At 42.6% G+C, this 12,125-nt stretch overlaps 1 protein-coding gene across 4 annotated transcripts in view; it reads left to right on the top strand.

The window, feature by feature from the left end:
* SLCO5A1 (solute carrier organic anion transporter family member 5A1) overlaps positions 1-12,125 on the top strand; it is a 79,911-nt gene that overhangs the window by 45,569 nt on the left and 22,217 nt on the right. For all 4 annotated transcript variants that reach the window (XM_020812520.3, XM_072999012.2, XM_078393809.1 and 1 more), the window contains one exon: positions 835-999. In XM_020812520.3, coding sequence (XP_020668179.2) covers positions 835-999 — 165 coding nt within the window. The remainder of the gene's footprint in view (positions 1-834; positions 1,000-12,125) is intronic.

The raw sequence follows: 12,125 nt of genomic DNA, 5'->3' as shown, positions 1-12,125 counted from the left end.
TGGCTGATCTAAACACTATCAACCTATGCTATATAAAGTGTTCATAATTTATTTTTATTTTATTTAGCCTTATAGTCAGAATTGACTTGTTAGGTAGCTTACTACAATTTAGTCCACCACAAAATGATAGGGATATGTCTATATGTGTAGTTGGGAAAGTTGTAATAGAGTTTGAGTCAGGGAAGATATTACCACAGCTTTTTGTTTCATAGTTTATGTTTTCCTCTTTTTAACAGCCTATATTGACTACTCTGTTTCTTCTCAAACACATAAAAACACACTTAATTTAATCCAGTTGCTCAAATATCTGCCTTCAAACGCAGGTCTGTAAAGTATGAGAGTGCAAGTGTAATCCAGCATTTTAGATTTGGCACCTTGCCTCTGCTCTTTCAAGTTTACTCTTTCAGTTTTCAGTATGCTAAAGTTAGGGCCATCTGAATCAATGGAACTTCTGGAGGAGTTCTTATCAAATCTTCACTGATTCAGTGGGCCTACTCTGACCCTATGTTGAGTAACTTTCCATAGTATAGTAAGTTACAACTAAGGTAGGCTGATTTGAATCAATGGAACTTATGAAAGAGTTGATTCATTGGGCCTGCTCTAGTGCAACTTACTACACTAAACAACAGGATTTTAATCAGTGAGGATCTCCTGCTGGATCTGGTCATCTTTACAAAATGATTCATCTTTGGTCAGAATCATATCATGCCTTGGTTGGGTATGCATTTCTTTTCAAAGTTTATTTCAAAGCAGAACAGATTTGTTTTCATTTGCCATTTTTTATCTGTAAGGTTCATATGTTGTCCTTCTGTTTTACTTCTTTGTCCTTTGTAGAACTTCCAAGAGCAGCTATCAGGATCTTAAGCAACATGACATTCCTTTTTGTGAGTTTGTCGTACACAGCTGAAAGTGCCATTGTTACTGCTTTTATTACCTTCATTCCCAAGTTCATTGAGTCACAGTTTGGCATCCCAGCTTCTAATGCCAGCATCTACACTGGTAGGCATTGCTGTTAATAAGGACATTTGTAAGAGTTATTTCTGTGATTATTATAATTGTTATGGTTACTGAAGTCAGCATTCATACTTGAGTATGAATTGTCACTTACAATCTTGAAAACATGCCAAATCACAATGGATTTACTAACCTGGATTGGACCAGAAGCCCATCCAGCTCAGAGTCTTGTCTGTTGCAGTGACTACTCAAATGCCTCTGGACAATTATAAGTTAGATCGTGGCACAGTGCTCACAGTTCAAAAAACGTGAAGGTTCTAATTTTAGCTATCATGCTGATGTCCATTGCAGAACTTTATGGTACCACGTCATTCATCTTCAAAGCATCATATAAAAGGCATGAGATATTATAACTGACATTAACTCTGTAACGGTGCAAAATACAGCCAAACATTTGAACTTAAAAAAAGAGTATAAAATAGGAATCCTATACTGATATATTATATGAATTCTGTTATATTTTTAAAAAATCTCAGTTACCATAATTATAGCAATTTATGTACATATTTAAAAGGGAATCATAAGCTAAAGGAAAACAAGCCAATCTTAGCAACACTTACTATTGAAGAGTCCTTGAATGGGTAAGCACTTTATATTTGATTATAAGAATCCAGAATAGTGGATAAAACTGTATGGTTGGAAGAGTAAAAGAGAAGCAAGGCAAGCAGTATGATACAGAACTGCTGAAGGAAGAGCTGGCATTTTCAGCTAAAATCTTGCTTATCTTGGTAAATTTATATGTGTAGAAAGTGAAAGGACAGTCTGCTACAAATGGTGATATTTTTAAAAAGGAGAGAAACAGTTGGAGGCAAGCCTCTGAAGAGTGTAAGGATCCCACTGTAGGGTATGGAAGTTGTCCTTTATGTAACATAAATAAAGCCTATTTGATTGATAGGCCTGTAATTCTGTATAATTAGTAGAGGTTTCTCCAGCCCTAAGGATATCAGTTCTACATATTGCAGATATACCCAAGAGTCTTAGTTATATTATTGCCTGATGCTATAAGTATACGTACTCTAAAACACAACATTCTGGGCAAACCCTTGTGCTTGGTATGGGTAACTGCTGCTTAGAGAAGGGCATGAACCACAGTTTGGTGGTCTTACCCAGTTTGGTGCGACACCTGCACCTCTCTTGTTTCCTCTGTGCACTCACCCATTCCATGGATGATGTGCACTTCCCTTTCTGTCTCCCCAGCATGACTGCTCACTCACAGATCGTGGTGTGCACTTCCCTCCTCCGCCTCCTCCAGCGCCTGTCCACTCAGATGAGGAAGCAGGGTAGAGAACACTTGGGAGAGTGCGGCACCGAACTGGGGCAAACTGCGGTTTGTGCCCATCTCTATTGCTGCTTATGCAGAGTCCAGGAATGACAGATAAGGCAGAACTAAGCTGGTGTATTTGTTTGACCAACTTAGAGTACCAAAAAGAGCTAATTTTCATTACTGACATTAAAACAGATATATTATCCTTAGGTTAAAAAAAAACTATATGGGATGCTGAGTTCACAATTAGATGTTGATGGCTTGGTTTATCCTTGAGTGACATGATTCTTCATGGCCGTCAGCCTGAGCAATAAGACTTGTAGATATTCCTCCTGATCCCTGGTCACCAAACAAAACTTGCTAATTTACAAACGTAGAGGTGCTAAAATAAAGATTAATCTCTACTTCTGAATGCAGAGCTGATTGTTTTGTGTCATTTGGTCCTGTGATTGGAATATTTCAAGATGTTTGACAGTTTTGACTTAATTTTTCTTTAATAACCTAACTTTAGTACTCTGCCCTAGCAACATTGCTTTCTGAATGCATTTTGGTTCTCTCACTAAAAAACCTTGTCTTACCTCTTAAGTCATTTCTGCTATTACCTGCATGCAGAGTTTGGCATCTTTGGTGTTAGATGAATTTGTCATTTTTGAATATTGTTGGTATTCAATTCAACAATCACTTATGGAGGGTCAAGGCTAATTTTACTACTATTACATCTACTGGTTTTAATCAGTGTGGGTCATAAGAGCTTTACTGACTAGTTACTGTTCCAACTAAATTTAAAAATGACCAGAATTACTTCATTATTGAAAGGGATATAAATTGGGTTTCCGCTCCTGTGTTTATATTATTATCCTGAAACAAAGCTCACCCATTATAAAGCTTTATGAACAATACTAATATGGAAGTAATTTTGACTCTCAGGACAGTGTGATAGAAAATAGTCCAATAAGAAACATTTTTCTATTTTTGTAAGATGGTGAAATTGCCTTGAGTAGGAATAGCCTTCTGATTACCCCAGGGTGTGTTCAGATATCGGATACGGTAGTTGTCTTAGTGAAATGGAATATCTGGCGAAACATGATCTGCACATTTGTCAGCTATTTTGCATTAACAGCATTCATGAAAAAGCATGCATCCCTAAAAACCATTCTTACAACCTAGTTCTGATAGAACTCAGTTCTATCTCCCCAGTAAATTGTGTTTTGGCTGGTGTTAGTATCACTTTTGAAAACCCATCTGGTGACAAATTTTACAGTCTGTGTCCCACCCCCATATGAGAAGGACACAACATTTTTCTTGTCAGTTTTTGCCAATAGCTCAAGGGCAGAAGCTGGAAATTTCTGACTGAAATCTGATCTTGGCTTTAGGTGCTTTATACAGTTGCATCTTTGACATGTTCAAAATCCATTCCCAGCCATCTCTAGAAAATTAATTTATGAGTAACATAGCAGCTAGCAGTCAGAAATCAGGTTTAGAATGGCTGGGTGACAACCTTATTTAGCACATACTTTACTTTGGAATCTCCTTTGAGCAAACCACAGAGTGATATTCTTAGAAACCGCAGTCAATAAGGATTTGTGTCATTTCTCATTAGGTCTTTGAAGATTTTTAAAGAATCTAGTTTAATTTTAGTGTTCTATGAAAGAGGAGTTTATGAGTACTGAAGTTGTCCTGAACACACACATGCACAACACACAGATGCAAACGTTCTTTTGAAGACCCATGTATTCTTGGAAAAAAGGAGGAGATATTTGTAGAGTGAAGGAGCTTCTAAGAAGTTTTCTTGGTGGTGGTCATCCTACTTTAAATTTGAAGTGACAGAGATTTCTTTTTCTTCCCCCCACCCTTTCACTTAGAAATAAAGGCTCCTGTAGGGAACCAAGTTCACTGCTTGAAAGGGTAATGTAACTTTTATTGTTGGGGAAAAGGAAGGAAGAAGAAAACCCTTGCTCTCTTTGTATTTAAGACAGAGCCTGAAAAAGCTACTTTTTTCGACAGCAGAATCCCCTATTTGCAATTGCTCCATACTAGTTGTGAGATTCCAGAAGTTGTAGTAAATAATGTAACTTTTCCATGTTCTGATTTAAGTTAAGATGGAATAATAGGTGAACCCTATTAGGTGAACTCCAGACCTACTGGAGTATACCACCCTTTAATTATGCTGCCACCAACCATTCCCTATAAGAAGTCACACAGACCAGGAATGGATTTTTTTAACAAACAAAAGAACAAGGTTTATTTAAACAACAAACAGGGAAAATAAAATGATCAGGTAAAGAAGATACTGTAACGTGGCTTAGTCTCAATCATACATACATCAGATTGGTTCACACAGAACCCTTTAAAGTAAAGCACAGACCCTGAACCTATCAGTTCTGGCTACCTATAAAGAAACCTGAACCTATCAGGTAGGTACTAACTGACACACAGTTGTACTCAGTCTGACACACAGACTCCAACTCTTCTCAACTCCTAACTTCTCCACACAAGCTCCAAATATATATACAGTACAGCTCCTCCCCCTGATGTCCCGCCTTCCACTCCCCATAGGATGGAACTTTCCCTCCAAACCCATGACAGACAGGTACCATCAGTGCTGTATGTAACACCTCCCCTCTTTATAAGTTGTTTTCCAGGGGAAAAGCTAAAGTGCTTTTCTCCAAAAAAACAACCAGGATCAAACACAAACAGTTATACATTATAACACACAATACCATACTTACTCTAGGTTAAACACATCACTTATGCATTTAACATTAACATTTACAATACATTAAGTTACCTTTATTAATACAAACCAAGACTGATCAATAAACAGGTACATTTAACTTTTAGTCACCAAAATATACATAGTCCATATTTCTTCGCCGTCTTCACTCTTCGGGTCTTCTTGACAAGGCGTCAGCAACACAGTTCATTGACCCTCTGACCACCTTCACTTCGAAGTCATAATCTTGCAGGTTTAAAGCCCACCTCATAAGTTTACTATTGTGGGTTTTCATTGTCTTTAACCACTGCAGTGGTGAGTGGTCAGTGCACAGAACAAAATGTCTTCCCCAGATGTAAGGTTTGGCCTTCTGGATCGCGTATACTATGGCCAGGCACTCCTTTTCCACGGTTGCCAAATGTCTCTCACCTTTCTGGAGTTTCCTACTCAGGTAGGACACTGGATGCTGGTCACCATTTTCATCCTCCTGGCAAAGAACTGCTCCTACCCCGCTGTTAGACGCATCGGTGTAGATGATGAACTCCCGGTCGAAGTCTGGAGCACGCAGCACTGGATAATTGATGAGCGCCTCCTTCAACCTCTGGAACGCCTCCTCACAGTCGCTGGTCCACGGGATGCGGTCATCAGTCTTCTTCCGCGTCAGATCGGTCAGCGGAGCCGCCATCTCGCTAAACCTTGGAATGAACTTCCTGTAGTAGCCCACCAACCCAAGAAATGATTTGACTTTTTTCTTGGTGTTGGGTCTGGGCCAATCACGAACGGCTTCTATCTTGGCCTCTAGGGGTTTGATCACTCCTCCCCCTACTATGTGACCCAAGTATTTTATTTCTGGGCTACCCAGCTGCAGTTTGTTCTCTTTGCAGGGCCTAGGCCAACGCACTTCCTCCCCTGGGTTAAAGTGCCTCTCCCTGGCTTTCTGGTCATACCAGGTTTTCTGTCTAACCTTCTGAGCTTGCAGGTTTTCTGCTGCTAGCTCCAGGTTTCTCTTCAGGTCAGTCATTAAAGAGTCTATATATGTCACAACATCTTGTGGGTCATCCTGGGTGATCTGTTCCCAATTTTGTTTGATTAAATCAAGTGGCCCTTTCACCCTTCTCCCAAACAAAAGTTCAAACGGACTGAACCCGGTACTGGCTTGTGGCACTGATCGATAAGCAAACAAAAGGGATTGCAGCTTCTGGTCCCAATTGTTTGGATTCTCTGCCAAGTAAGCCCTAATCATGCGCATCAGAGTCCCATTGAACTTCTCCGTTAACCCATTACTTTCGGGGTGATAGGCAGTGGTTTCCTTGTGTTTAATTCCACAGATTTGCCATAACCGTTTCATGAGCTTTGATGTAAACGATGTGCCCAAATCTGTGATTATTTCTGAGGCAAATCCCATCCTGGACATATACCCCACCAAGGCATCTGCCACTGTGTTAGTTTCAATGTTAGTCAAGGGAATGGCTTCGGGGTACCTCGTGGCATGGTCCACAATGGTGAGAATGAACCGGTTCCCCCTCTTTGTGGCCTTGGGCAAAGGTCCCACAATATCCACTCCTATACATTTGAACGGGGTGTCAATCACAGGCAAAGGGCACAACTTCGCTTTGGTCCTGTCACGGTTATTCCCCTGCCTCTGACACACATCACATTGTTTACAGAACTCCTTGATCTGCTTCCCTATTTCAGGCCAGTAAAAATTTTGTGTGATTCTCTGTTGTGTTTTGTTCACCCCTAAGTGCGCAGCAAACATGTCAGAGTGCCCCCTTTGTAAGATCATGGGGCGATACTTTTCAGGTACCACTAGCTGACTTCTGATCCCATCTCCCCCTTTTGAGATATTCATCAGGGTCTCTCTATATAAAATTCCCTTTTTCTCACGAAATCTCGCTGTGGTTTCAGGTGTTAGCTGGGTGTCTGTCACCTGTTCAAAACACTTTTGGAGAGTGGCGTCTGCCTTTTGCTCTTGGCCAAATTTGCTGTCTGTGGTTAAGGTTTCCACCACAGCTTCGGAACTACCCTCATCTGCTTCCGCCTCGGGCCCTTCAGTACCCCCCTGAACTGTCCCCGTGGTAGCTTGTGAGCGTGTAATCACTAGCACCCGTTTCACATGTTCAGCCAGGTCATTTCCCACGAGCACGGCTGCTGGCAGAGTCGATGAAATCGCTAGCCGCCAAACTCCCCTCCAGCCTTGAAAGCTCACAGGTACCTCAGCTACTGGCAGTGAGATCACCTGCCCCTCAATCCCTGCCACCTTCAAGCTCTCATTTGGGATTATATACTTCCTAGGGATAATGTCTGGATGGCACAGGGTCACCTGGGAACAAGTATCCCTTAGCCCCCTATACTGATGGTCAAGTATTCCTATGTCCACCCCTGCGGTCTCAAACAACTGCGAATCTGTCCTCACTAGTAAGCAGCGCTTGACCTCCACAAGAGGACCATTTTCCCCAGCCTGATCAGCAGATGTAACTGTTCCAGATTGAGTAGCCATGGCAACAGGCTCCCTCAGTGGCAAGGAGCTTTGCTCTGTCTGGACACAGAACACAGCTTTTGGCTTGGTTCCACTCAAATCATGAGGCAAATTTCCCTTTAGCTGCTTTAATTTCTCACACTCTGAGATTAGATGGCCCTTTCCTTGACAGAAATAACATTTTCTGCTGTACTTGGAGTCTTTCTCATCTGATTTTGGTTTTCCCTCCAAAATCTGAGGTCTTTGTGGTTTCATGTCTGAGGGCTTCCCTTCAACATGGGCCCCTCCCCCTTGCTGGTTTTTCCCTGGTCCCTGAGAGTACTTGCTGTAGGTTTCTTTGGGTTTACCTACAGATTTCCCCTCAGCACCTAAGGGCTTTCTTATTTGGTAAATAAAATCTGCGATCTCTGCCGCCTCTGTCACAGATTTCGGTTTCCTCTCCCTCACCTGGAACTTCAGTTCCCCATGCAGGACTGAATAAAACTGTTCCAGCGCTATCAGGTCTTTGAGCTGCTGGAAGGTCTCTGTCCCCTCCTGAGACAGCCATTTCTCTAGCAACCTCACCAGTTGGGCCCCCACTTGGGTAAAAGTCTGCTCTGGTTTTTTGGTGAGTGTCCTGAATTTTTGCCTCAGCTGTTCAGCAGTTATCCCATGTCTGGCAAACACCAGTTTTTTAAACTCCGCGAAGTCTCTCAGCAGTTCCACTGGCATCTCTGCATAGACTTCTGCCAGGCTGCCACTGATTAAAGATCGCATAATGGTCATCTTCTCAGTTTCCCTTACTGAGAAGTCCACAAACGCTCTTTCCACGAGGGAAAAGAACACCTCAGGGCAATCTCCCTTGTGGTACACAGGGAATTTCTTCAGGTCAGTTTTAGACAGGCTGCCTTCCCCATTCCCTGGGTTCCCCTCATTATTATTGTTATTACTATTTCTATTCATTATCTCCAGCTTCTTCAGCTCAAACGCCATTTTCTCTAACTCAAATTGTCTTTGCCTCTCCCTTTCCCTCTCCTGTTTCTCTTCCTTTTCCATTTCAAATCGTCTTTGTTTCTCCCTTTCCTCCATTCTTTCTCTCTCTAATCTTTCCTCCATTTCCCTCAACCCTCAGTTCATGCTGTTGGGCTAGGAGCATTTTTCTGAGTTCTGGGTTCTGTTCTCCCGTGCTCTTATCCTGCACTGAGCCAAATTCCTCCTCAGAACCTTGGTCTACCTGTGGGTCTCTTACTTCACCCATTTCTGCCATTTGGCTTCGAGTCAAGGGCATAATCCCCCCCCAGAACAGGCTGCCTTCAAAAGTCAAGCCTCAAAATAAAGCGACGACTTTTTTCCTTTTGCCTCAGAAACAGCCTTCTATAGATTGCTGCTGTTCCTTCAGCACTAACTTGCAACTGTTGCCAGGCAGAATCCTCCCCCTCTGCTAGGCCTCTCAGCAGACAGGCTAGATCACTGTTACTTCACACAGCTTTGCCTCAGCTCTTTCCCGCCAAAACGGGTTGCCTCAGAGCTCCCTAATCTAGTCCCCAATCTGAGTGTGCACGTTCTTCCACTAGCCTACCTCCCCGTGAGGTAAGCCTAGAAGATTACCTACGCGCCCTCAGATTTTCCCTGACTAGACCCCCCTTGCTCTGGGCACACTTGCCAAGGTTTTGCTGGACCACTGGACAACTGGACCAGTCGTATCCCACACGCTGGACACCAATCAATGTGACAACCCCAGACCTACTGGAGTATACCACCCTTTAATTATGCTGCCACCAACCATTCCCTATAAGAAGTCACACAGACCAGGAATGGATTTTTTTAACAAACAAAAGAACAAGGTTTATTTAAACAACAAACAGGGAAAATAAAATGATCAGGTAAAGAAGATACTGTAACGTGGCTTAGTCTCAATCATACATACATCAGATTGGTTCACACAGAACCCTTTAAAGTAAAGCACAGACCCTGAACCTATCAGTTCTGGCTACCTATAAAGAAACCTGAACCTATCAGGTAGGTACTAACTGACACACAGTTGTACTCAGTCTGACACACAGACTCCAACTCTTCTCAACTCCTAACTTCTCCACACAAGCTCCAAATATATATACAGTACAGCTCCTCCCCCTGATGTCCCGCCTTCCACTCCCCATAGGATGGAACTTTCCCTCCAAACCCATGACAGACAGGTACCATCAGTGCTGTATGTAACAGGTAGGTATTGCATTTCACAAACTGTGATTATTTGTGCTTCTAGCACTGCTTGTGGTACAAGCCTCATGATATAGTGGTTAAACTGCAGTACAGTACTGTAGTCAAAAACTTCTCATGACCTGTGTTCCAGTCAACAGATTCAGGTAGCTTGCTCAATGCTGACTCAGGCTTCCATCTTTCCAGCAATGGGAAATGGATTACTCAACTTGCTGTGTGGGCTAGGGTTGGGAGCAGTGTACTATCTGCATAAATAAATTGTAAATCCCCCAGAGTGTGCTTTGCTTTTTGCTTTGTTTGAGGCCTAGCAGAGGAAGGGATGTACATGCACATGGTCCCATAACTGGATTCCAGTCAGCCAAGGCCTGGACACTTTGCCACACAGTTAACCAGTAAGGCAATGACCACAAGTGCCCATTGTGTTTGGACAAGAGAGTAAATTAAAACAGTATTCCGCACAGAGCTATATGCAGGAGTTAACAACACCATTATAAGAAATTATGTATGGCAAGGGAGGTTGGAAAGATTGGCGAAGTGTCATGTATTCTGCTAGTTTCCTTTTAAATAAATAACAGTTGGACCAAAAGGAAAACTGCTTCCCTTCAGGGTGCTTACCTGTTGACCCACCTCCCAAGTCTTCAGGGGCCAATCAGTGGCCAGCAAGACAGACTGAGAGCACATATCTTGCAGCGCCCCCAGGGCACTTTTGAGATTTGAAGGTCACCATGTTGCCTTGGCAGCTAGCCACACAATCTCTCCTGGCTTGGGCCTCCTCTTGCTGGGTATAAAATGACAGTGCCTGATGATCCTGGGCTATTATGTTTAGAATAGGCTTGATCTTTCTAACTTCTTAGGTCTGTTAGGCACCCTAAAAACGCCCCCTTTATATAAGAACATTCTATCCTTGCCTTTGAATCTTCCATCTTATTTGGCTGATCTAATGAGTTCTTATTATAGAAAAGTTTTTACTCGGGCACATTTTGGTATGTAACCACCAGACAGTTTATTAGGCCACTGTACACAAATTCTGTATCACGAGAGAGTTTGCTCTTGGGATAAAAAATCAGTGGAGAATTTGGCACATGTGGTGCTCTATTGTCCACTATTAGACACCTATCACAAAAGACTCCTTAACCCTATTTTACAAAAACACTCTAGTAATTCTGAACAAGAAAAACCTCAAGATTCTACTTTCCAACAGAAACAAATTTGTCATTTTCTGAATGGCACATTCGGTAAATGTTTCATTGATAAAAATGAAATATGTATCCCTCGCCTCTGCCAATTAAGTCAATACAGTGGTGCCTCGCTTAACGAGCGCACCATATAACGACGAAATCGCATAGTGATCCATTTTTTTGGATCGCTAATGTGATCGCTTACCGATGGGCCCTATGGCCGAAAATCGCTTTACGAAGATCGGTAAGCGTTTCGCTTACCGATCTTCGCAAAACGAAGCCCCGACGATCAGCTGTTTGGCGGACAAAATGGCCGCCGGAAGCTCCGTAACGGCCGCGCGCAGCATTTTCGCGCCCTCCCCTCGCTTAACGAGGGCGCGAAAATGGCTGCCGGCCATAGGAAACCTCGCTGAACGGTGAGTAAAGGAGCCTTTTGGAACGCATTAAACGATGTTTAATTCGTTCCAATGCCTTTCCCTGTCCTGTTCAGCGATGTTTCGCTATAGCGAAGGTTAATCCGGAACGGATTAACCTCGCTATGCGAGGCACCACTGTACTTAAGTAACTACATCTTTGGGACTATTCCCCCCGCAATAGGTGCTTGCTGCTGGCATTGGTTAATGTTTTCCATCTGTCTTTGTCCTCTCCTTAGATGTCAAAATTTTGTGCTGTAATAGAAATCAACCTGATTTTAAATGGCTTTTAATATTTTATTGTACTGTACAGTCGTGCCCCGCTTAACGATTGCCCTGCATTACGACGAATCCGCTTTACCACAATGTTTTTGCGATCGCAATTGCGATTGCAAAACGATGGTCTAAATGGGGGAATTTCACTTAGTGATGATCGGTTCCCTGCTTTGGGAACCGATTTTCGCTTTATGACAATCAAATACAGCTGATTGTCGGGTTTTCAAAATGGCCACCGGGTGCTTAAAATGGCTCCCTGCTGTGATTAGGGACGGATTCCTCAGTATACAGGCACCGAAAATGTCCACCGTATGGAGGATCTTCGCTGGACGGTGAGTTTTTAGCCCATTGGAATGCATTGAATGGTTCTCAGTGCGTTTCAGTGGGCTTTTTAATTTCGCTTTACAATGTTTTCGCTTAACAGTGATTTTCCTGGAACGGATTATCGTCGTTAAGCGAGGCACCACTGTATTTTAATGGAGTATATTGTATTGTTTATACCATTTTATCCAATGTATGTTGCAATGGCCTGTGTGTCACGCAATAAACTTATTTTGCTTGCTTGCTTGCCTAGTATTGAGACTTTTCTCTT

The sequence above is a fragment of the Pogona vitticeps genome, chromosome 4 (genome assembly GCF_051106095.1).
Source record: "Pogona vitticeps strain Pit_001003342236 chromosome 4, PviZW2.1, whole genome shotgun sequence".
NCBI classification, from domain to species: domain Eukaryota; kingdom Metazoa; phylum Chordata; class Lepidosauria; order Squamata; family Agamidae; genus Pogona; species Pogona vitticeps.
This window is presented reverse-complemented; position numbering and strand designations above follow the sequence as displayed.